The 26,830-nt window shown below is 44.2% G+C and overlaps 1 protein-coding gene across 1 annotated transcript in view; it reads left to right on the plus strand.

The window, feature by feature from the left end:
* VPS41 (VPS41 subunit of HOPS complex) overlaps positions 1-26,830 on the plus strand; it is a 150,733-nt gene that overhangs the window by 97,062 nt on the left and 26,841 nt on the right. Inside the window, exons 11-18 of the mRNA XM_048511443.1 lie at positions 5,560-5,657; positions 9,853-9,982; positions 11,820-11,935; positions 13,941-13,997; positions 17,712-17,773; positions 19,174-19,255; positions 22,490-22,582; positions 25,904-26,031. Of these exons, the coding sequence (XP_048367400.1) occupies positions 5,560-5,657; positions 9,853-9,982; positions 11,820-11,935; positions 13,941-13,997; positions 17,712-17,773; positions 19,174-19,255; positions 22,490-22,582; positions 25,904-26,031 (766 nt within the window). The remainder of the gene's footprint in view (positions 1-5,559; positions 5,658-9,852; positions 9,983-11,819; positions 11,936-13,940; positions 13,998-17,711; positions 17,774-19,173; positions 19,256-22,489; positions 22,583-25,903; positions 26,032-26,830) is intronic.

Raw genomic sequence — 26,830 nt, forward strand, 5'->3', positions numbered from 1 at the left:
TGTAATAATAATAATAATAATAATAATAATAATAATAATAATAATAATAATAATAATAACAACAACAACTATTGCTGGAATCCAAACAATGTCACTGCATGAAACAAACCAGCTTATGTACAGCACTGCAGTAGTGATTACTAAAGAGCTAGGGGTAAAGATTCATCACCCAGAAAAAAGGCCGAAAATAGGTACTCCAAAGTGGAAAATCAGACTGGGAAGAAAAATCAGCAAACTACGATCGGATGCCAGCAAACTGAAAAGCATGAAGGAGAAGAAGCTGAAAAATGACAAAATCAAAGCAGACCTAGTTAAGAGGTACCACCTGGACAAGAGGAAACTCAATGAGGCAATAGAGGTGGTCAAACAACAGATGGTGGCAGTTTCAAAGAAGATTGCAAGATTCGAAGCAAGGGTTGCTCAATTCAAGCAGAATCAACTTTTCTACTCCAACCAGAAACGATTCTACCAGAATGTAAGTGGAGATGTGAAACGAAACACAGGAGAGCCAGACAGAGAACAAACGATTGAGTTCTGGAGAAACATTTGGGACAGCCCAAAGAACTACAACCAAAATGCAAGTTGGGCCAAAGCTGTGGAGGCTGAACTGAGCAGCAACAACATGGACAACCTGGTAATAACAACTTCAAAAAAATGTGGTTGGAGAACCAGCGTAGCAAAAAAGGTGAAGAACTGGACTGCCCCAGGCAGTGATGAACTACATGGATTCTTGGCTGGAATAAGAAATCTGACCAACTTGCATAAAGAAAGAATTGCCCAACAGTTTGAAATCAGGTGCTGCAAAACAGGCCAAAATTGAAGAGATATGGATGACAACAGGGAAAAACGCTTTACTGATAATGAAAGACCAAGAGAAAAGGGAGCAATCCCTATGCAATTACAAGGCCAATCACTTGCCTACCAAGCAACCTTTAAGCTTTTTTTACTGGCATATTAGCTGATGCAATACAAGACCACCTGGAAGGAAAGAACTTGCTGCGCCCCAGAAACAAAAGAGAGGAAACAAAAGCGTAAACAGTAGGGGAACAAAAGATCAAGCTGCTCATAGATAAAAAATGATCCCGAGAATTGCAAAAGAAGGAAAACCAACTCTAGCATGTAGCTTGGATTTCGATTACAGGAAAGAGCATCTGAATTCCCACTGCCACACAAAGTTGGGATATCACTTCCATTGCCTGGAGATAATTGGAGTCTAAAGTGAAAACATCAAAGAAATTGGTCAAGAAATGCAATGCACACTTGGAAAACAGAATTAATAATCAATGGAGCAGGAATAGGGGAAATCAATATCCAAAGTGGGGAATATCTCCAAGGAGAGACTCCCTGTCCCTAATTACTCTCTCATCATTGCTATGATTCGCGCTCTCTATAATTCTGAAGAAAACAGGTCAAAGGATATCAGACAAGCAAGAAACTCACCAAAAAATTTCCACACCTTTCTATACATGGATGACCTAAAGCTCTATGGAAAAATCAAAAGCAGAGATTGAGTCACTACTGAAGACAGCAGTGAGAGTCTTTAGCACTGACATTGCAATGGGATTTTGGACTCTGACAAGTGTGCAACTTTGGAACTCAGTAAAAGGTAAAGCTTGCAACATGCGAGAAGGTGTGTGAATATGCCAAAATGAGACATAGAAATAAAGGGAAGCTTACTCAGTGAATGGCAACAGCTACAAATGACTTTGGGGATACCCGGCAAGCTAAGAGAACATCAAGCATGCAGAAGCTCCAAAGGTCATAAATTCATTAGGGAAGCCGAACATCTTAGAAGGGTAAGAAAAATTTTGGAAATCAAAGTTAAATGGAGTGAAATACAATAAAGGCAATTAATGACTTGGGCGGTGCCTGTAGGCACGCTACACTGCTGGCATAATTAACTGGAAACAAGCCGAATTGGACATCCTGGACAGAAAAAACAAGGAAAATCTATGACCATCAATGCGAGCACTGCATCCAAGAAGAGTGATATATGACAGACCTCCCTACCTAGCAAGGCTCCAGAAGGGATGTGGAAGAGGACTGCTCCAACATCAAGCAATCAGTAGAGGAAGGGAAAAGAGGCCTGAAAGAATACATCCAAGAAAAGTCAAGAGCCAGCATTGAAAAGAAGTCCACAAGGCTGAGATGCTGAAAGCCAAAGAGATCAAAAAAGAGTATAGAGTCCAACAGTTTGAAAACCATCAGAGAAAGGAGCAGTGGCTAAACAAAGCCACTCACATGGTGCAGTACTTTAAGAACATTGAAGGGAAGGTTGACAGCAAGAAAACATGGGAGTGGCCTCCAGAAGGGGAACTCTAAAGAAGGAAACTGGAAGGCCTGATTTTTGATGCCCAGACAAGCAAGCATTACGGACAAATGCAATAAAGACCACTAATCTAAAAAGTCTTACAATGACCCAAAGTGCCGTCTCTGCAAGGATGAGGGTGATGGTAGAAACTGTGGAGCACATCATCTGCTGTTGTAAGAAAAATAGCCCAAACTGACTATCTTGAACGTCACAATAGGCTAGCAGCAATGAAGATTGCGACTGGAGACCTTTGCAAAAAGAGTGCTACGGCCTGCCCTGCCATAGCAAGACCTGGTACGATGCACAATGCTTTCAGAGAAGACCACAGAAAAAATGAAGAAGCAAAAATACTCTGGGACTTTAGAATACAAACGAGACAGGACACCTGGGCACACAACACCCCAGACATAACAGTGATAGAGGAAAAAAAGCATGTTTGGGATCATAGATGTTGCTGTGCTTGAAGTTGACAGCTAAGGGTAGGAGGGACAAAGAGCTGGAAAAGATCCACAAAATACAAGGATCCTACAGAATTGAAGTTGAACGACAGTGGCAAAAAAGAACAACAGTGAAATCCCACTAGTAGTCGGGTGCTCTAGGAGGGAATCCCAAGAAAATCTCTTGAAAAAACATCTGGAAAGCCTAAACTTGGACAGAACATCAGTCCACATGCTGCAGAAAGCAGCACTTCTAGGAACTGCACACATTCTACGCAAATACCTCTAATATCCTAGGTCCTTGGGAAGGACTCGATATTCAGAGATGAATTCCAGACACTTGTGCTGTGTTGTTATGTGTCTAATAATAATAATAATAATAATAATAATAATAATAATAATAATAATAATAATAATAATAATAATAATACCTGGAATACAGCAATAATGTCTTCCATATGTGCCCTGAAGACCCGTGCATATAAACTGCACGGAGGGAGTAAATTAAAAGAGAGCCTTTAGTTTGAATTAACGTCTACATTCCACCACTTATTGTAGCATGGGGGAGATCAGAGTCTGTGGATTCTTTCGATTATGTGGTTTTGCTACTGGAGGAGAACAGCCTGTAAATTCCAGGTGCCTGGATGGATGGTTCCTGTTGGATTCTTGGCTATCCAGTCTTCGTAGGGTATATCTATTTTTTTTAAGGGCTTTGCTTATGACAGAAAGAGATGGATCTCCTAAGTCTACTCTGCTACCTCCCACGGAATTTGACAGTCTGCCACAATAGCTAATAATTTGCACTTAAAGTTAACTGTTGTGCTTGAATTGTTGTGTCTGACACAGCACAAGTCCTTATGGCGCTCTAACAGTACATTCCATTTTAGTGAATAAGTGTGTTTTATGCTAGCTCGCTTCTTGGCGAGGGAAAAACACCCTGTACACTGCCCTTTTAAGTTTTATTACCACTAGAGCACAGTATTGTAAAGTATTGTTTCCTCTCCTCCTGGTTCTGTAGCGATGTTATAGTACTTACCTTAGAACAATAAGAAAGCGGACGGCACTGTTTGTCCTTTCTAAAAAAATCTAGCTGGTGCAGCAGGGAAAGAAAACAGTATCCCTAAATATGCTTGTGTTGAGGTTGATTTTTAAATGCGGTTTCAGTGAGGCTTGGAAGGTAATTCTGGACTTGTTTTAAGAAACTAGAAGCATGTAATTGGATCAGGTTTGACCTGTGAAAGCTGGCACCGGATACTCAAACTGGCTTTTCATATTGCTCTCTTTTGTTCCCCCCCCCCCACCACCACCACCTTTCTTGCTTGAATGATTTGTAATTTGTGATGAGTTCTATTGAAAATGCCACCGCCTGGACAAAGATATCGGCTCTCTCTTGTTGACTAGAGGGACTCTCATTTTGGAGACTAGCTGTGCCTGAGGGTCCATTGGTTATGATCTAGCTCAAGGGTTTCCAACATGGTGCCTGTGGATGCTGTGGCACCCACTGATACCTTCCCAGTGCCCATCAGGTGTATTTAGAACGCAGATGAGGCCAGGTGAGGTTTCTGATTGGCCACTGGAGATTTTTTTTAATGTTGTTCAGCAGCTGCTGCCATCCCAGCACTAAGATCTTCTCTGGGTGACTGAAGTTGAGGTGCAACCATCATTTCGTGGCTCACTGGGCCACCTGTCACAGCCACCCCCAGGCTCAAAAACGTAGGGGATTCCTGTTCCAGCTCCACCGCAGTGGCTGCATCTGCGTGGGTTGGGCCCAGTGATGTGCCTCCCCTGTGGAATGATAGGCTTATTTCAGGGGATGGAAGCTCTGTGGGTTCCTTTTATATACAAATCAAACTCATGCTTTCTAAGCTGCTTGTGCTGAGTTGCAACACTTGCCTTGAAGCTGGAATATGCTCTTTGCATCCATGCAAATAGTATGCTAATTAGCCAGAGGGATCCAATACACCGATTAGTTGCTGCAACCCAGTGACCAGTCATGTTGGCTGCTTCATCCAGAGATACTCCAGTGGAGGATGCTTTCCTACTTTCCTTTGCCTAGAGGTGTATTCTAGTTCCTTCATTGTCTGCCCAATACATGTGTCCGAGGCTTAGAAAGAATGGCGTGCCTGTTGCTGTTCATGCTCCAGAAGTGCTGACCTCAACAACAACAACCGCTTTTAGGCCAACTTGGCTCCCTGTGAGGTTTCCCTCCAGCTTCTTTCCAGCCACTGGAGAGGCTGGCTGGCTGCTGCTGCTGTGCTCGCTTGCACTGCCCTTCGCGCTTCCAGCTGAGCGAGACCAATGTTTTCCAAAGAGCAGGTGAGCACTGCAATGGAGGGCAACCTCTGCAGCAACCAAAGGGAAGCACAAGGGAAATGATGTCACAGGAATCCGGGCCCCAGAAATCACCTTCACAATAGACCTAGTGAATCCCCTGTTCAGACAGCAAGAAGAGCAATGCTACACTGTCTTGAAAGGATGTGGAAAACCAGGTGATGAGGACTTGCCCATCCAGAAGTGTTTGAAGGTTTTCCCCAACAGGGATGAAAGCAGTACTGGGAAGTGATTTTTACCAGGAAAGCCTCTTTGGGGAGGAGAGGTATTTAAAAGTCCTTCTCTCCTTCAAAATCCCTGCATTTGGTAAGAGAAATATTTTAAAAAGTCACAAAACAATATCGGATATGCAGTTCCTTCTTTAGCGCGCCTCTCGAATGATGCATTTTGGTGACTTGATAATGTGAATGTTGCATTTTGTTGATAAGGCATCGAGTGCTTTAAGGGTAAACCTTGCTTCTTCTTGTTGTTGTTGTACAGTTTCCCAGTTCAACACCGAATTTCACATCAGTGGGATCGCACCTCTCTGTGACCAGCTTGTTGTGCTTTCCTACGTGAAAGATGTTTTGGAGAAAACGGTAAGTGCTTTTCAGATGTGCAAGTACCAAAAACCCAAGATGGAAAAGCAATTTAAAGCACAGGTTGGATTATTTGTGGTTAGTTTCAAATGTGTTTGGTTGTCAGTCCTCCTCACAGTTGTCTTGGAATCAGTCCCCAGGGTCCCAAATGGAGCATGATCCTGAAAAAGTGTGGAGGATATTTTACATTTGTGGCTCATTTGGCATAATGATCTCTGGACTGTGCATGGATCCATTCCCATTCAGAATACAAGCCCAGAACATCCAATGAAAGTGCCAGAGTTTCTCTTCATAGTGTGGCATAATAAAGTGGTTTTTCAACGGAGCAAAAATTGGGAATTTTCTAGAATGGCAGCCAAGGACTTGGACATCTAGAACAGAAATGTAACTGGAACATAAGAACATAAGCTTACTGTTTTCCGGTAGTAAAACGAGGGCAGCCTAATACAACCGCCCTGATTGCTATGTATCTATATTTGGATATTTATCCCCCGTTTTTATCCCCCATGGCGACCCAAAACAGCTTACACCTTGCATTTTATTCTCTGAGGCCCTTTCTGCATGGGCCTCTATGCGCCCTCACACCGGCAAGAATTCTGCCGGCGAGGGGGTGGAGGCCGTTCGCACGCAAGCGTGCAAGCGGCCCCAGCAGAGGCCGGCGCAGGAGAGGCAGCTCCGCACGGAGCCGCCTCTTTTCCGTCCCTCTCTCACTTACCTCATCGCTGTCGTCGCCCTGCTGGCCTCCTAAGCCCCGCCCACGCTGCCCTCCGATCTCCAGGGGTCTGAGGACAGCGAGGGAGGGTCTTAGGAGGACAGCAGGGCGATGACGGCGACGAGGTAAGTGAGAGAGGGACGGGGAAACGGAAACAGCGTGTTCCCGGAGGTGCTGTTCGCACCGTGCCGCCGGGAACACGCTGTTTACTCAAAAACTACCCTTTAAACGGGTGTTTTTGAGGGCGGCCTGACGCCACCCTGAGGGAGGGGAAGGGGAGCCAGGTCGGCGCTGCTGCGTTTCAGCAGCGCCGCCTGTGCGAACGGCGGTCTGGGGATGGCGTTTTTGCCGTCCCCAGGCCGCCGTTTTTGGCCCGTGCGGAAAGGGCCAGAACAATTGTGAGGTATGTTAGGCTGAGAAAGACTGGTCCAAGGAATGGGAATTTGAGGCAGATTCTCCCAGATTACACTACAAGTACCGGCTTTTCGGTTTTAGCTTTCACTGTGAAAACTCCTTGTGTTGCGGCTCGCAGCTTTATAAGAAAAAACACCTGCAAGGTTGTTGGATTTCCTTTTGGTAATCCATTGGGGGGAGTTGACAGGAGGGATGAAACCTGGATTGAGGATAGATTCAAGGACAATTACAGATTGGTTCCGGGAGCTGTAAAGGCTGTTAGAAATGATGGGCCGAAAGCTGCTGTTTGGTTCTCCTGTCTCGATGATACCTGCCTTTCTCAGAGACTACATCACGCCACCACTCTTCTCCGGAATGAATCTCTTGTGCCTTTGTGACGCATTCATTCTACAGCGCTAAATGAACGGAGGGGGAAAGGAAGAAGAAGAAGAAGGAAGTCCTTGAAGTTGTAGCATTCAGAATGGCCGATGCTCTTAATCATCTCCTTGATAGCCAACTGGCATTAGACAGTCCATCGCTATAGTAACCTTGAGCAACTGGCTGCAAGCCGTTGCTAAGCAATGAAATGCCATTGGCTCAAGGTAATGCTAAAACCTATTGAAATCAATAGGGTCAGCTTCCAGCCCTCTTGCAGGACAGCCAGATTATTATTTTTTATTATTTTTAAGAAAGGAACAAAGGTGTTCGTGCAAGCTTCTCCCAGGAGAGCTAATACCACAGTTCCTCTCTGTGAGTGAGTGAGAAAAGATATCAAGCTGGCTGGCTAGGGAAGGAGGGAGCTTATATGTGTGTGCGTGCATGTGTGTGTTGGGGGAAAATAATTAATAATAGGATCAGTGCAGTAAATATACAGTCTGTGTCTTATCTGAAATGCAAAATTCGCATGTAGCGGTCCAAATGCTCATGGAGAACTTGTGACAACTTTAAAAATGTGTTTGTAGTCCCTTGTGCATGCAGTGGGTTATTACTGACCCATGGAGTAATAACCCCTTATAAAGTTTACTAGGCAGACTTGGTTTACAGGGTGGTTTGCCACTGGCTTCCACAGTCACCTACATTTTACCCCCAGCAAGCTGGGTACTCATTTTATCAACCTTGGAAGGATGGAAGGCTAGGTCAACCTTGAAGGATGTGAACCTATGTGAAACCAACTTCTGTTGGGATCGAACTCAGATTGCGAGCAGAGCTTTGTCTGCATTACTGCAGCTTACCACTCTGCACCACAGGACTCTTATGACAACTCTGCAAGCCCTTAAATGAATAGAATGTATCTAAAACCCATGGTTAGAATACTCAGAGGTAGCTGTGGCAGTGAAGCCAAATTGCATTTGAGATCCTATATGAATTTGCACAGATTTTGGACAACAATTATCCCTGGCTGTCTAACCACCTAAGTGATGTCTCAAAGCTCTTTAGATGCTGTGTTTGTGAGATGTATGCTTCAATCATGCATATGACGATGGGTGTGCTAACATTACGCACAGGTCCCCATCACATGAATGCATGTTATTCATTATACGACGTGTTCTCCTGTTTTAATAGGGGGCCTTTACTTAAATGGAAACATTTTAAAAGAGTGGATACTTGGAATTCCAAACAGTTAATATTGGATTTTAAATAAAGTAATGGCTTACTGGTCAATATATTTATTTCTGTCCCAATTGCAACAACTTTATAAATCCATTAAAAAGGTTTGGGATTCTTTTGTAACCAATGTTGCTAATTTAGATTTTATGTTCTGTCTGCTGAAAAGGGCCTGTGTTACCCAGAAGTATACATTCATCACTAGAGATGGTTCCAATAAAATTTGTTGAATTTGTGGTTGCAGCCAGCCTCTATATCAAACAATCAGTTTTGGAGACAGCAAAGAATTCAAGTCAGCTTAACTGAATAGATGTCCATTTTCAGAACTGGTTGGCCCAATATTCTGATCTGAGAGGTGGAATCATAAGTGAAGGGCAGACAGCTGAGTTTGTATCAGTGCATGAGAACAAGGAAAGGAGTTAAGTCCTTGGAGAGCTGATCCCACTTTGCCAGCACATGCCAGTCTGGCGGAATGTCGAACCCTGTAACGTCAAACTGTTATTGGACTTGCTGGTGTTACACTTCCCCATTTAAAAAAAAGTTCAGCTGGAAGACAAGTGACATTTCTGCACAAGTCACTGAAAACCACGGCTGGAGCGAGGGGGAACGGCGCCCGGGGCATGCATGCACCCTGCGCCCCGCCACACCCCAGAACATCCACCACAACGCCCCGGAACACACCCACCATTCCCCGGAACACTCCCGCCATGCCCCCACACTGGTGCGCGCCCGGTGCATTGCACCCCCGTCCCTGTCCCCTTGGCGCTACACCACTGCTGAAAACATTTACAAAATGTTTGCAAAATGTTTTCAATCCTCCCCGTTTGTCCATGTCTCACCCCCCCAAAAATGCTTCCTGACCACCTTTTTATGATTCTCTCATCTTTATAAAAGGATAAACTGATTCTTGTGCAACACCTAAACATGCTGAAGGTGCTATTTAGTTTAGTAATGGAAACACAAAAGTAAAGGCAGCAGCTGTTTTTATCTCCCAAGGGACATCATATAGTTTTATAGATCACTGGAAGGCAACTTCCTAGCTGCCATTTGTGGAGGATATCATGGAGAAGATCCACCATAGCTTGGTTGCATCTTTGTACTTTGCATCTCAATCAAGATCCAACTTTCAATTTCTGGCATCTCCATTGAAAATCAAAGATAGCACAACCTTGCAAGACACCTGCCCAAGACTCTGGAGGGACATTGTCAGAGTAGAGGCTTCCAATACCACCCTAAGCAGATCTTCTCAAATTTTGCTCACATCTGTTCAGTGGGGCTTAATCCCAGGAGACAATACTTAAGGTTGTATTGTTAACAGATTGCATCACTGTAAACTGCAAGGCAGTTTCATCCAGGGATCATCTGTTGCCTGTTTGTGCAGGAAAGCTCAGTAGCAAAAGCATATTGTTCAAATCTGCTTCTTTTCAGACATATTAGAAAACACAGCGTATGTTTTCATTCTGAGCGTGGCTTTCTTCCTCCCAGGAAACAGAGTACTGCGCCAGACCTCGGCTGGATATAATTCAGCCATTTCCTGAGTCCTGTGAAGAAATTTCTTCTGATGCACTAACAGTTAGAGGCTACCAGGAAAACGAATGCCGAGATTATCGTTTAGGTGAGAATTTTCGGCAGCTTTGCCATTTCATTCTTTTAATTTTATTTTGGTGGCCATCAACCAACCAACCAACCAACCAACCAACCAACTAATCAATCAATCAGTCCCTTATTGGCATAATGGACCCTACAATAAAATTAATAAAATTGAGATTAAAAATGAGACAAGTGGTGATCTTGTAACCTCCGTGATTAAAAAGAATTTCACAACCATACCAATGTAAGGACAAGGATCCGCCAGTAGTAATGACACATGTCTTCCTTCTGAGAGCAGAGCTACAATTCAATGATGGATATGGCATTCATTTAAGAAACAAAAGAACGTGAGGTTAGGGTGTTCTTCTGATAGACGTAGTCACGGTGTTACGTTAGAGCAGACCTGGGCATTATACGGCCTGCGGGCCACATCCGGCCCACCGGATGACCCTGACTGGCCCCCCTGCCTTGCTGGGGAGCGAGGCGCCTTTGAAAGCCCCACAGAAGCCTGAACTATTTTTTTTCCCCAAAGGAGAGAGAAGTCAGGAAATAGGATTGCAAATGTATACAAAATTCCCACCCTTATTTAAAGATTTGCAGCACCTTAGAATCATAGGGATCAAATGCTGGTACGTAGGAGTAATTTCAGGCCATTGTTGTTCTCTGTGGATTCTAATAAAAGCATCTGTAACACCCGTACTCTTGAAAACCATGCATGATAACACTCTAACGCAGGGTGGGCAATTATTTTTTCCATGGGGCCGCATAAGAAACAGAAAATATTGTGGAGGGCCGGGCCAAAAGGCTGAACTCAATTCTGCATAATAGGGGCTGATAAGTGACAGACAGGTGCACAGATCAACTTGGAATCAGTGGCAACAGTTCTGCATACAACACTATATGGCACAAAGAATCACAGGCTTAACCTACCTGCATAGTTGTCCACTGTGACAATCAAGCAAGTGGGGAGACTTAAGTCCCTTGACCTACTTTTTTCATCAACTGGTGCTTTTGAAAGCCCTGCAGAAGCCGGTTACCTTGGTTGCCTGCTTCTGTGGGGCTTTCAAAAGCGCCTCGCCCCCCTGCCTCCAAGAGTCTTCATGGCTTCAAAGATATTACTCTCCCCCATTTTTTTTAAATGATGAAAATAAGCAGACGAGATGAGGGAGCGAACACAGAAAACCGTGCTGAGGGGGAAGTCTGGCGAGACACTTGTTTTAAAGAGCTCCACACGGCAAGTGAAAATGTTTGCAAAACGTTTTCACAAAAAGAATTGGTAAAATCCAGGATGCTTATAAAACATTTTGAGACTAGAAATAAATCGTTTTGGCCTAAAAACCATGTGACACTCCTCAAAGGAAACGTTTTATTTCTTCCCTCCAAAGTTTTATTTTGGTTGTGTGGAAAGGGCGAGGCACAGAGAGGGAGAGAAGCTACTAAATCTTTCCTTTTTGTCCGGTTTTACTGCTGAAAATCTCCACATCTGTGCTGATTTTTTTCCCAGCTGAAAACATCTGCCAACCTTACAGAGCACTCCTAAGAATAGTTACTCCAGTCTAGACCAATTGATTCCAGTGGGCTTAGACTGCAGTAACTCTGCATAGGATTCCACTGTCAGTATTTTAAATCTGTATATTTTCATTAGGAGCCTTCCTAATAAGTCAAACAAAAACACGTAAAGTGGAATAATTAAGACAGAGGTTCTTGCAAAGTTATGCCTATGAACCAGTGAACATGAATATTAACGCATTGGTAAGTCAAGCACACAACAATACCTCATTGAACCAAATTTAAACAAAAAACAAACTGTAAAGCACCAGTTTGGATTTAATAGGATTGCATTGTTCCTGGGTCTTTTACAGAATATTCAGAAGGCGAATCGCTTTTTTACATCATCAGTCCGAGAGATGTCGTCGTGGCCAAAGAACGGGATCAAGATGACCATATTGAATGGCTCTTAGAGAAGAAGAAATATGAAGTAATGTTTGGCATGTTACCACTTTTAAGCCTTAGCAATGTAAACAGGAAGACCTTATTTTGTGTCTCGTTTCCCACTGGTTAAAGGAAGCTCAGATTTTGTCCCTTTGTGGATTGCTCTAGCACAGGTGTCAAATTCGCAGCCCTCCAGATGTTACGGACTACAGCTCCCAACATCCCCTGCCAGCATGATGCTGGCAGGGGATGATGGGAACTATAGTCCATAACATCTGGAGGGCCGCAAGTTTGACACCTAAGCCTAGAGCTTCTTGTTCAGGTGTTTTTGAAAACAATTGTCCACACCCTGATTCTAAGCCTCTTTGTATAAATGTGTTACAGAAGTGCATAGTAAGACCAGAGGGTTATACCCACTTGAACTTCACCCAGTCTTTACCCTTCTCCTAGCGGCTGTGGATATGGCTCAGTTCTCATAATTCTGGACGCAACGTCTTTGCCATGAATATACAACTATATGGAGAAGTCTGGGATGGTCAGGGAACAATTTGACTTCACCTCTGTGCATTTACTTCAGAAATCTGTTCAGATGTTCAAACGGGCCTCCAGTGTGTCATTCTCTCACTTTTCATATCAAGGGTTCTCAGGTGACTTGCAAAGCCAAGGTCGCAGGTATCTAGCACGTAACAAGTTTAGCTCTGTCATGAGTCTCTGACAATGTCTGGCAATTGCTTGTGCTATATTAAAATGCAAGACATGTTAATTTCAAATAATTTTGAAAGTGCAGCTTAGTTCTACCACATCACATCACTCTGAGGATGTGAACGCCCCTCTGCCAACCACTCCTGCAAGGTAGGCCACCTTGAGCTTTTAGTAGCTACCCTTCTGGATCAAATAAGATGCGACTCTGGCTTTTAGCAGCTCTCCTGAAAACTTGAGACATTCACCATACCAACTTCCTCCTCCTGTCTCTGCCTGCATGTTATCCCTCTCAGGGATAAAAGGTACCCTTCCTCCTGGGAGTTCCCAGCTCCAGCCTGCCAGTGTCTGGTGAGCTGTCTGTTGAGCCCTGCCGGCCTGGTACTGGCTCTTCAGCTTTCCTGGCCCTCCTCCTTGATAACAGCCTGGTTGGCACAGTACGAGCATTGCTCCGCTCTTTAAGGCTGCTGAGGTTTGCTGATTGCAGCTTGGCTGGGGCTGTGCTGCCTCTACCCTTTCCCCAGAACTGCTGAGACTTGTTGTTGCTGCTAAGGCCCTCCTGCCATTTTTCTGCAGTTCCTTCTAGCTTCTAGCTTCTTGGAGGTCCCTGCTCCTGTTGGTAAGTCCAAGGATGGGGCTTCTTGTTGTAGGGTGCTCCAGGGTCCCTGCATCAGCATTTGTGAGGGGAGGTGGGGGGTGGAACAGGTTGCCGGGTGCTGGGAAGCTCAGGCTGTTTAATTTTCCCCAAATAATAGTTCAGTTTTGGAATGCGTGAAGCCTGGGCTCCACAGGGCTCTAAAGAGCTTCACATATACTCTTCTGAAAGGCCTTTTTGAGATGTGAAGATCAGAAAATGGCTCGCACAGTAATCAGTATTAAGCTTTCCCTTTCCATTTTGGGTAACAGCAGGCCATCTCCGTTTCTCTATGACCAAAACACTAGAGCAGATGAGCTGCAAATTCAACGTAGTGAAAAATGATCCCGTTACGAGTGAGGAGTTCGTTCTTTCTCTTTTTGTTGAACTTTTACGACATTAAGGTACCATTTCTGACCGGTGTCTTTCCAGCACAGTTCGTTGTCAGCAAATTAACTCCTGTGATTGCACTTTTGTGTGTTGCCATCTTTCTGAAATTTGATCCTGATGTCCTAATGTAGAGCGAACCCAGAGAGAAAGCAAAGGTGTTTATCTCTTGGTTAACAGTTCCTTTTGTTTGAGTGTGAATTTAAAGCTGCCTGTCTGACCGTGACATTAAGCACATGGACACAAGGAACAAAAGGTACTTCCAGAGCTTTCTGTGCAAATGTTTTGAATTAGTTGACCAGGATGCCATTTTTTTTATCATATTACACAGGAGGCTTTGATGGCCGCCGAGATCAGCCAGAAGACGATGAAGAAACACAAGATTCAAGTAAGTCCAAGAACTTGATTTTGAAATGAAGTCTCCTTGACTCAGTTTGAACATAAAGCGAAGCTGTAGTTCGTTCGTTCGTTCATCCATCCGTCCGTCCGCCCGTCCATCCATTCATTCATTCACCTTTTATTGGCATAGATCAGGGGTAGGGAACCTGCGGCTCTCCAGATGTTCAGGAACTACAATTCCCATCAGCCCCTTTCAGCATGGCCAACTGGCCATGCTGGCAGGGGCTGCTGGGAATTATAGTTCCTGAACATCTGGAGAGCCGCAGGTTCCCTACCCCAGGCATAGATAAAGAAAAAAATATTACAGGGGTTAAAAGGGATAAATAAGTTAAGGTAAAAAAACTGTTCAGATGTTGTGATCAATTAAGGAGGAGGAGGAGTTTGGATTTATATCCCCCCTTTCTCTCCTGAGGAGACTCAAAGGAGCTTACAAATTCCTTTTCCTTCCCCCCTCACAACAAACACCCTGTGAAGTAGGTGGGGCTGAGAGAGCTCAGAAGAGCTGTGACTAGCCCAAGGTCACCCAGCTGGCGTGTGTGGGAGTGCACAGGCTAATCTGAATTCCCCAGATAAGCCTCCACAGCTCAGGTGGCAGAGCAGGGAATCAAACCCGGTTCCTCCAGATTAGAATGCACCTGCTCTTAACCACTACGCCACTGCTGCTCACAGTTAAAATAGTTGGATATAGTCTAAATCGTATCTGCTGAGCCTGCGCCAGAAATTTTGCTACGTCCAAGGATCTCTGTGGACATCGGTCACAGAGCAGGTGGAAAATCTTGGCCTTATCTTATGATAAGGTGCAGTTCTCAGTATGGGGGAGAGCTGTAGTTTAATTAAGTTAACTATTGTTAAGAACCGGTATGGTGTAGTGGTTTAGAGTGGCAGACTGTACTCTGGAGAACTGTATTCAGTTCCCCTCTCCTCCACATGACGCCTGCTGGATGACCTTGGGGCCATCACAATTCTCTCAGAACTCTTGTCAGCTCAGAGGCAGGCAGTGGCAAAACATCTTTGAACATTTTTTGCCTTGAAAAACATAGGGGTCAACATAAGTCAGTATAGCTTGACAGTGCACACACACAACTATCATTAACATGGTTGTCTGTATGAGAACCAGTGTGGTGTAGTGCTTAAGAGCAGTGGACTCTAATCTGCAAAACCAGGTTTCATTCCCCACCCCCCCATCTCCATATGAGCGATGAACTCTAATCTGATGAACCAGGTTTGTTTCCCCACTCCTGCTCCTTCACTGCTGCGTGTCCTAATCACAGCTCTCTCAGACCTCTCTCAGCCTCACCTTTCTCACTAGGTGCCTGTAGTGGAGAAAGAAAGGAGTTTGTAAACTGTTTTGAAGCTCCTCACAGTTGAGAAAAGCAGGGTATAAATCCAAACTACTACTACTACTACTCTTCTTCCCCTTCTTCTTCTTCTTCTTCTTCTTCTTCTTCTTCTTCTTCTTCTTCTTCTTCTTCTTCTCCTTCTTCTTCTCCTTCTTCTTCTTCTTCTTCTTCTCCTTCTCCTTCTTCTTCTTCTTCTTCTTCTTCTTCTTTTCTTTGCTTAAGGTTGGTCTAAACAGAGCCGGAAATCATGGTGTGAAGTTGGTTTGTAACCATAGTTAGTCTTAACAAAACTGGTGTATGAAGCTGGACAGCCTGGCTTGATCCTGACTCTTCCCATGCCGCTGCCCTCCCCAGCTGACAGATCAAAGGTGGTGAAACTAATATTTCATCAAGACTGACCAGGATTTGAATTATCATTTTCAAGCCAGCACCTAGTTTCACAAACTAACCAAAGTTAAAATGAGCCACATCGGCCCGTTATTTCTGAACTGGCTCCCTGTCATTCTGAGAGAAATAGTGTTAGAATGGCATGTATGGACCAGATTAGATGTTAGGATAAGAATATGGCTGCCATACGAGTCCCCACGCTCCATCTGTAAGATCTGTTAGCAACTCATTCTCATCCTGGTGTCTCGGCGTCCCCCTGTGTGTCAACACTCTTTCCTTCTCTAATTCCCCACTTGCAAACCTCTATTTTTCATTCTTTGCATATGATAGCATGGAAAAAGGGACACACCTACACATGTAGTGTCCTGCTGGATGGCCAATGTAGTCCAGTGTGCCGAGTCTTGGGTCTTCACCTGCTTAGCTGTAGCTTTCCTAGATGCTCTTGGGTACAAATCGGATTGTACCTCAGTTCATGATTGGCATATTTGAATGATAATCCACCTTAAAAAATTAGGCCGGGCCTATGGTTATCCTACCTGGTTCCCAGAGAGGTGAATATAAATCCTCAGAAGAGCCATTTTCTGTGCACCTGGGGGCAAGCAGCAGCTCTCCCAAGGGCAACTCTGCCAGCAGCAATGTGTGCCAGCTCATTTCTCTTCCCAGATGGGTATGTAGGGCTCTTTTGCTTGGCTGGATCCAGCAGAGTAGAGAAAGAATCTATGTTACTGTTGCTCTGTTCTTCTTTCTGTGGGAAAGAGGCCCTACTCATAAGTCTCTTTTCCACATTTCCAATTTCAGAGGTTAACAAGCAACCCACTTCTTTAGTCCCATGCATTCTTCTTTCTCAACGCTGCTACAGAAATAATGTGAATCTAAGGCCTGTTCCACACATGCAGAATAATGCACTTTCAATCCACTTTCAATGCACTTTGCAGCTGGATTTTACTGTGTGGAATAGCAAAATCCACTTGCAAACAGTTGTGAAAGTGGATTGAAAGTGCATTATTCTGCATGTGCGGAAGGGGCTTGAGTCTGCACATCTCTTTTTGCTGGCTTCTCTTTGTACAACTGAAGGCTCCAGATAGTTTTATCCAAGCAAGTCCTGGCCTCGCTTTGCTTTTACAAACAATTGAATAACGTTTCAAATGACATTTTAAAATAAAAATGTTTACTAGGGGAAGGGGTTCTTTCCTCAAATACTCTGAATTTTATGGCGGTCATGTATGTCACTACAAAAAAGGTGAGGCGTTTTTGATCAAAGCCAACCTGTGCGGTTTTTTTTTTTCAAAGCATGTTAAAAGGTTGCCAATTGGAAAAAAAACAGCAGTAAATTTCACACACACACACAAAGAATGGTGGCATTTAGTTCAATGTAGTGGACTGTGATTGAAGTTTGAAATGTGGGGGTTTCAAAGAGGAGGTAGAAGAATTACTGGAATTTGATGTAACAAGTGTTCACTGGGTGGACTAATCCCGACTAATGATTCCCTGTCCATCTGCAAATCTGTCCTCCTCCACCCAAACCACTTTTCTGAAGGAACTGGAAGAGGTACAATCAGAGAAGAGGGGACAAAGTTGTGGAAGCAGTCAGTGTTTGGGCAGCCAACAGTGGTGACATTTTCAGGACAATAATTCTATAATAATAATAACTCAAAACCTTTAGTATGTGTCTTGATAGATTGTATTATCTTGGAAAGTAGAGGATTTGTTTTCCACCAATGCTGAGACTGAGAAATTTTAAAATAATTTTTCAGTGCCCTTTTGGGTAAGACGCCCACCATCCCATGCTTCTAAAGAGGAATGAGAAACTTGGGATGCTCTGGTAAGTGTTGGGGTTCAACCTAGCCAGTCAGCTGAGTACAAACGCTACTGGTGAAGCAGCGATAGCAGCCAGACCCTTGACAGCTGTAGGAGGTTTTTAAATAGTAGACTGACTTATTTCTGTTGGCGTTTTTTGTTTTTTGTTTTCATTCCAGGACATAGGCTTGGCCTACATAGAGCATCTGCTGAAAATTGGAGAATTTGATCTGGCAGCACGGTAACATTTTTCATCTTGTTAGTGTGCGCATTGGTGTGTCTGGTGATTTTGTGTGGAAGAGGCAACATCGGGAGAATGCCTCAGCCTCTGCGCCCTGTTGCTGGGCCTGCAGAGGAACTGATTTATTTATTCGTTTAACTTGTAGCCCCCCTTCGGCATATGGGCTCAGGGTGGCTTACAACATTCCATTTGATAAAAGCATAAAACAGTCCAATAAACAATAAGTAAATCGAAGGCTTTCACAGCCGGATTCAACTGGTTCTGATGGGTTTTCCGGGCTGCGTGGCCATCGTCTGGTAGATCTTGTTCCTAATGTTTCGTCTGCAACTGTGGCCAGCATCTTCAGAGGGTATCACAGAGAGAAATCTGTTTCACACTGTGTCTAGTGAGAAGGGAATGTTTGGTGGGGTATATATTGTCCATGTCCCGGGGGTGGGGGTGGGGTGGGGGGAACCAATCAGTAAGTGTTTGGGGGGAGCTTGTTATGCCAGCCACAGTTACAGGTGAAGATCTACCAGACCATGGCCACACAGCCCGGAAAACCCACCACAACCAATAAATAAATCAAAAATAATCACATTCATATTTCAGTGCCAGTAGGTACCAATCAAGGGGTATAAACACCATTAAAGATTTAACTGGAATCCCTACAGCTCAGCATTTGAGCTGAGCCCTTCGGGAGTAGGGCGGTTTATCAAATCGAATAAATAATAATAATAAACAATAATAATTTGTAACCATTGGTAGGAAAAAGATAGAAGGGAAAGGGAAGGGTGGCCCATTGTGTGAGATAGGATGCTGGGCTAGATGGACCACTGGTCTGATCCAGTAGACCTCCTCTTATATTCTTATGGTGGTCACACAGAACTTGTACTGATCTTACAAACAAATGTTATTAGTATGCTGCTGTCATAGTTGGCAGAGATTCAGGGTCATAATCACCCTGCTTTTGAAGGCGGATTTTTTCTTTTCCCTGTTAACAGCTGTTTTCATGGCAGACTTATCATCTGGGAGAATACCCTATGAGTTTATACAGGTCTTCCTGTTAAGGCCAGCCAAGAAAGCCCACAGACAGATTGGTCACAGGATTAAGGTCACAGAATTGGGCTGAATATAACAATCTCCCACATATGTGCACTGCAGCACGCTGAGCTCTTTGAAATGATGCCCTATCCCACACTTTGGGGAGATCTATGAACTGCTGTGGCAGAAGAGTTCCGTTTCACCAAAGAAAGCACCCTCTGTGACTAGATAATTTAGTCTGGATCCAACCTTATGTCTTTGAACAGTGTCCTCCGTCAAAATAAGTAGATGATATTGAAGGAAATTGCTTCTGGGAGAATACCCTATGAGCAGGAATTTGTGCTCATTTTGTCTTTCTGTATGTTTTTTGAACTTAGAAAATGCCAGAAAATACTTGGAAAAAACACAGATCTCTGGGAATTTGAAGTGCATAGATTTAAAGAAATTGGACAACTTAAGGTATGCTTCTTCATATGTTTCAGTATAACTGCCTAGATAGTCTGTTGGATGAGGCTTATTAACACAGTCTCCTTGCTGGGGGAGATTTGCATGTTGCACCTCACCTGGCACATAAGACTGTGCATGACGTGGGCAACATGCACATACAGTCCTGCCCTATGTAAAGGATTATTCATACTTCACCCTGCGCAACATAATTAAACAGAGCCTTGAATTTCAACAACCACTGTCTATTAACTTCATTGATTTCAAGAAGGCACACACACACACACACCCCTTTGACTGTGGTGAACCTCCGGGTGGGGCTGGAGATCTGGAATCTGGAATCAAAGATCTGTTCCCCTGGAGAAAATGGCTGCTCTGGCAGGTGGACTATGTGGCATTATAACATGCTGAGGTCCCTCCCCTCACCCAACCCTGCCCTCCCCGTGTTTCTCCCCCACCTCATCAGGAATTTCCCAACTAAGAGGTGGTGGCTTTCTACAGCCCAATTTACTAAAATTTAGCACAAACCACTGTTGTGTGTCTCAGATAACTTTGTGCGTATTACGCGCAACACCCATTTGTTTGAAGTTGTCGTGCCTCCTTGGCTTGAAACAACTGAGCATGGGGATCTCTTTGTGACTTGCCACTTACAGCCCCTTCTTCGGCTCTTTAGCAAGAGTCCCAAGAAGTGATTAAATCCCAGTGTATCTCCCCCTTGCAGACTGCCAAAGACCAGGGAGAAAGGAAAGAATCCAGCCTTGTTCTGTGTTCCCACTGGCACCACAAACTGAGGACCCTGACAGGGCCCTGTTGTTAGCAAGCTTTTAAGTTAATAAATTGCCCGTGACATACAGCTAAAAAACACCGTCACTTCCCCGAGCAGGAGGAAACTTTGAAGCACCTGCCCTTTGCTAACATATACACAATTTCTCTCCAAGTTTTTATGTCTTCCTATTCAAACCCAATGAGCCAAAAAGGACATATTATTAAGTTGTCTCAGCGGGTGGTCCTCTGCCTCTGTTCTGGAGTGAGAAGAGAGCTGCAACATTACAGTTTTTTTCTTGTAATTTCGGCCTTCTTATGGAATTAAAGACAGAGGCAGAGAGAACAACAATATTTATGAAGGGGGAGCGGTTAGCGGTTTGGCGTGCACTCTGCCAGATTGGAAGATAACCCCTCCGGCTTGTCAGCCTCCATTTCACTCCAATAAAGAGCCCTTGAAATGTGTGTAGGTAAAAATTGTGATGTGCTATTTTCACCCGCGCCACTCCCTTCTGGATTTATTTCCACTTTAGAGGCGAATGTCTCGAGAAGATGTCTCCACTTATGCCATCCAGCAGACTGTAAAATTTCAAAAAAATATTTGCAGAGGTTTTTTTCCCTTCCCACCCCCCCAACCCTTTTCTGTTTAAATTACTGCCTTTCTAACTGTTGGTTGTTTTCACCTTTTTGAAAGCCCGTCACTGGGAAACAAAAGGTGCTTTCTGAGATGTTTTACTTGCGTCTGCTGCGAGGCTAACGTTGGCTTTCTCATTCCTTGCGTCCTCTTTCCAAACCTGTCTTGGGCTACTGCGATTCTGCTTTTAATTAGAAATAGTCAACGTAACTGGGAAAAATTAGTTTTCTTAATATGCATCAAGTATCCTGATGTGAAAACAACCTCGATTTTGTCCTTTGTGCGTTTGTGCCAGTGTGGGAATTATTGGGCAGCCTAATTTTCTCTTTTGGGCTACCAGTTTCTTTTATTACTTGCATCACTTACAATAGGCTTGGAATAGAGTTGCATGTAGTTGCTGGCACTTTCCATGCTGTTTTGGGAATACATTCTTTGTTGGAATGTAGTTGACTCAATCATGGACAGTGGCAAATGAGGTTTCATTTCTAGGCCCCCTTTTTAATTTTAGGCAAAACCTGTGCATGCAAATGAACGTGCCAAGGTACAGAGCTCGTTGCTCGGGCTTTCCCCCACTGTTCTGTTCCCAGGTCTAATCTGTTCCCAAAAGGAGGAACCATTAAACTCCTCAGAATTTGAGCCAGACTCATCCCATATGCCCAGCAGCCAGTAGTACCTGAGATAAAGACCTCCCCTCCCAGTGGCCAACAAGCTGCACTGTGTGTGTGTTAAGTGCCATCAAGTACTTCAAACTTATGGGGACCGCATGAATTAATGACCTCCCAAACGTCCTGTTAAGACATTTTGCTTAGGCTGTGCAACATTCCCCTTCTGATAGTGGCTTTTTTAAAAACAAAGCAACAGACTTTGCATATAATGCGGTACTTGGATTAGAAAGATTCATTCCACACAGGCTGCTGTGTTAGTCTGTAGCAGCAAAATAAAGCAGGAGTTTTAAAAACAAACAAGAATATCTTCCAGTATAAGCATTCATGGAATAGAGTTGATTTCATCAAGTGGAGAAGATGAGAAGGAAAGAGAAAATGGGCGTCCTTGTATGTTCTTCATGACAACCAGGAATCTGGGATTTTTCCAGGTAGATGTACTGCATACCTTGTGACCCACTAAAAAAGACACAAATGCTGATGTGAAAAGAAAACCTGTGTACCTCCTGCATATCTTGCATGTATACCTGTTTGTAAGGAAGAACCAGCATATGTTCACTTTATAAATGAAACTGACCAGATCTTGGATTAATGTGGGCTTTATGTCACCCGTTCAGTTATACATGATTTGGAATGCAACTGGAGAGTCATTCAACCGGTGTCTAAAGAAAAACAAAGTGTACATTGTACACAGAACATAGATAAATTCATTGTAACTTCGGCTAAAGTGAACTAGTAAGTTGTTGTGAGCTTCTATGCACTTGACAAATCCTCCAGTTTTGGACCAGTGGTGACCCCCTCAGATTTCTGATGGGGCTTGGGCACTTTTTCGCTTGATGGAATGCAAGATGTACAGTTCCGGTATATTGGTTTTGCAGAGGTTAAGATCCTGTTATCTGAAGCTCAGTTACTTCATTATCTTCATTTCTTTGAATTCCTGCTGTGCTCCCCTATTATCACCTCGTTCTCTTGTAAAACAAAGTGCCTATCTAGGAAAGTTTTGTCTGTTCCTCAGATGATCTGGATCAATAATACACTGTTTCAGACTTGCCCCCACTAATGTTTTCTGTTGCATTGGTTGAGAGAATGGTTGGAACAGTAATTTTCTGATTTACTGTTTTCCATAGTAGCTCCGGCATTTCCGAAAGATACCCCTTCTGAAATGGAATCTTGTTTTTCTTCCTCCTTTAGGCAATTAGCCGCTACCTGCCAAGACACGATTCCATCTTGAAGCCTTTCATTTATGAAATGGTCCTACATGAATTCCTGGAGAGCGACTATGAGGTACCGTTTTCTGTCAGATGGCAGTTGACTTGAGAGCTGGCGTGTGCAGTGGGATCCCAGCCAGGCTTGGTGGGTTTTCTTGCTTTAATTTTGAGCTGTACATGAATCAGACTATCGGTCCATCAAGATGAGTCTTGTCTACTCAGAATGGCATCTGCTTCCCAGAGTCTCAAGCAGAGGTCTTTCACATCACTCCTGGAGATGAACTGAACTTGATGACCTAGGTGCATGGACTTGTATGGGGGGAAAAACAGTTCCCTAGATATGTGGGCCCCCAGACCACAAGGGACTTAAAGGTAGCAATTAGCACCTTGCATTGTGCCTGGAAACAACAGGTAACCCCTGAAGCTGTTGAAGCACTGGTGTTATATGATTCTACTTCTGTAAATCTGACAGTAATCCAGCTGAAATTTCCAAACAGATTTTGAGAACGTCTCCATAGAATCATAGAATTCTTCCAACTCTATGATTTTATGGGAGTGCTTTGATTGTGTGTTCCTGCATGGCAGGGGGTTGGACTTGATGGCCCTTGGGGTCTCTTCCAATCATATGATTCTGTGATTTTAAGTCCCTTGTTCCTACATCTGGCATTAAGGGACACACCATGTCTAAACCCGAATATTTTAATTAGGTCTCCTTGCTGATGGACTGAAACATTCATGGTGCATATATAATTCATGCTTAGCCTTTGTGCAACAGTCAATTTCAAATTGAAGTAGATAAATAGATTTTAGCAAGCTTTGCAGCTGTAGGTCTGAATGACAAATGATCATTTTTTTTACAATGTACCCGTTCTGCTCATCGACACATAAATGTGTAGCATGTGCAACAGCACGGCAGCCCTCTAAGTTTTGTATAAGTTGATTTCATTCATGATGGGGGGGAAACCAAAAGGGGATGCGGAATGAGCAAACCAAGGCGTGAATAATCAACAGCCTGCTCTTCAGTAGTTTTATAGTATCTTGTGTCTGTCATCAGATAATTGTAATAAGAAGAATGTTACTTCCTTCTTCTTTTCAGTTATAAAAAGTGGTGATTTAGTTCCAGTTCCCCATCTATAATAGCAGCAGCAACTTATCTCCATTCTCTCCTTCTTGCATGTTGGACTCTATGCTCAAGAGGAGTAAAATGTATCTTAAGTTCCTCTGAATGCATAAAGAGAAGTCAATCCTGCTTTGTAAATCCCATTAAATCCCATTGGGATTTACAAAGTCACTGTTTTCCCAAGGAGTTATCAGTCACAATGAGGTATACCCAACCATGCTATTTCTCCAATAGAATGACATTTCCATTTGTGAAAAGAAAGTGGTGATTTCTGTTGTCTCTCCTGGCCAGTCCCCATTTTCCCCATTTAATTATTGTGTTTATTACTTTTGATTTATAATCTGCCTTTCTCATCGGGGCTCAGTGCAGATTACAAGTGCGACAGGACTCTTCAGTCAGCTGATTACAAAATATAACATTTGGATGATAGCAGAATTTGAAAATAACACCAAAGGTTCCTAAAGAAACATTCGCTTGTTTATTTGATATATTGTTAGTTGGATATGCTGTCCTCCCCCATGGTGGACTTAGGGTGGCTTACAGGGGAAAAAAGCAATTAAAGACCCAATTCCACTTCTCAAATGGCCCCATAAGACAGTTCTGACTAAGGGGAATGAAGTCAAATAGCATGGGAATGGGAAAGAGAAAAGGAAGCGAAGAGTGATAGGGACCGGGAGGCCAGATGTGATGGAAAATGCTGCTGTTGTCTCAAACCATTGGTCTAGCACAGGGGTCTGCAACCTGCGGCTCTCCAGATGTTCATGGACTACAAATCCCATGCTGGCAGGGGCTGATGGTATTTGTAGTCCATGAACATCTGGAGAGCCGTGGGTTGCAGACCCCTGGTCTAGCACAATAATTCCATCTTACAGGTTCTGCCAGAGGCATAGCTGGGCCAGAGTGCACCCGGTGCACACTCTGTATTTTCCACCTCCCCCCCTCCACAGCGTCCTCCCCCCTGCCCTCCCCTTTACCTTAGCGTGGGCTGGAGAAGCGGCCTGTTCCCGTCAGGCTGAAAACGGCCTGATGGGAACTACACTTCCCATGAGACTCTGGGGCTCGCCAGGTCTCCTGGGAAGTGTAGTTCCCACCAGGCTGTTTTCAGCCTGACGGGAACAGGCCGCTTCTCCAGCCTGCACTGTGTCATGAAGATAAATGGGGGGGGGTGGAGGGGGCGCCGCAGGGGGATTTTCTGCTCCCCCCCCCAGGTGCACACCCGGTGCAATGCGCGCACCCCGGTCCCCTGGTAGCTCTGCCTCTGCGTTTTGCAGAATTGAGAAGTCCCACAGGGCTCGGATGTCATTTGTCAAAGCGTTCTACCAGGCTGGGTCCAGAGCTGAAAATGCTCTGTCTCTGGTCAAAGACAGCCAGATACCTTTCGGTCCAGGGATAAGCAACAAGTTGTTCTTGATGGAGCAAAGTGCTCTCCTGGGGTCTATTTGGAGAGGCAGTCCTCCAGATACAGTGGAAGCAGCGGAACTGGGAGTGAAAAGTACAGGATCCCTAAAAGTGTCACCTCCTGTGCTGACAGGTTATATCACAGCTCTACTCCTGTACAAGAACATCCTTCTGGCCAATTCTGTTTTGCGCCTTTTGTGAAATGGTGGCACCATGAGGTGAGAGATCTGGAGAAGAGATCGGAGAGACCCGGTGAGAGATCTGGAGAAGTGGGCTGTGATTGGATTGATCATTCTCACATGGCAAATCATTGGACAATCAGTTTATCAAGTGATTACCTGTATCACTTGGTGAACGGCCATCTGTGTACACACAGGCAGCGGATGTTAAGTCTGCAGAAGATATTAATTCAATGGCAAAAAAACCATCCATCCCTCTCTGCAAAAATTGAATTAGATGTTAAACTGGATACATGGCCAAAATCCAATAAGAGTGCTGGTCCTTTAATATTCAATAACATGGTTCGTAGTGGACTCTATCTTAGCAGCTTTCTTAGGCATGGACACAAAATGATCTGTGGACATTTCACTGGCAACAGGAACATGAGGTTATAGTGTGTGGGGGGGAAGGGAGGGTAATCTTTGATAGTAACTGAAGGGGAGCAGTGTACTCAAGGTTACTCCCAGGTAAGTCTGTTGAAGTCAGTGAGCATAGAAGGGTATAACTCTGCTTTGGTTTGCACTGGAAATATCTTAAAATGGGCCAGAAGCTGAGAGCGGCAAGAATACTGACCAGACTCAAACTTTTTTACATAAGGGCAGGGCTTGGAGATAGGGGGAGTTTGATTACACCAGCTGATAAACTCTCTTTCCTTTTAAGGGTTTTGCAACACTAATACAAGAATGGCCTGGAAACCTCTATAACAACACAATAATTGTGCAAGCAGTAGTCGATCGCTTGAAGAAAGATCCCCAGAACACCACTCTGCTGAAGACACTTGCCGAGTTGTAAGTCTGTAGCAGTCTGCATGTGAATGTCTACCTTACAGGGAGGATTTTTTCATGGCTCTCCTTCTCTGAACAGCCATGCTTTTTAAAATTCCAGTTCCTTTCCTGCACCAAAGGGGCATTCCTTCCGCCTTAGGGCAGCACCCCAACAAGCCAAACAGATTCATCCTACTCAATCCATCAGGGTTTTTAAAACAGTTCTCTGCATTTCAACAATGAGCTTTCAACGAGTTTCTCAAAACGGTGCAGTAAAACAGAGCATTGGTTTCAGAGGCAATGGTCCGGTTTTAAAATTAGCTGTGGGATGAGTGACTCAGCAGATATTTTTAGAATCCCATCCTGAAGGCTCTTACGCATTGTCCCTGTAAGGCTGAGAGAGAAAAAAGCTATTGGGCTAACAGCCCCTCGGACGGCAGGATCAGTGTTTCTTTATAGCGTTCCACAAAACACAGCTTAATGCCGCTGCAGCTATACATGCTTACACTTTTTCAAAATATCCCCTTATGATGCAGCTGCTGCTGCTGCTGCTGCTGCTGCTTCTTCTTCTTCTTCTTCTTCTTCTTCTTCTTCTTCGCTATCAAGTCACAGCCAATTTATGGAGACTCCCTGAAGGTTTCCAAGGAAAGAGACATGCCCAGGTGATTTGCCAGTGCCCACCTCTTAGTGGTGACCCTGGTATTCCTTGGTGGGCTCTCCTCCAAACACTGACCAGGGCTGAGCCTGCTTAGCTTCGAGAAGTGAAACATTGGGCTAGCCTGGACTGTCCAGATCATGTAGGTAGGATTTGAATAAAATGAAC

This window comes from Sphaerodactylus townsendi, linkage group LG11, assembly GCF_021028975.2.
Source record: "Sphaerodactylus townsendi isolate TG3544 linkage group LG11, MPM_Stown_v2.3, whole genome shotgun sequence".
NCBI lineage: Eukaryota > Metazoa > Chordata > Lepidosauria > Squamata > Sphaerodactylidae > Sphaerodactylus > Sphaerodactylus townsendi.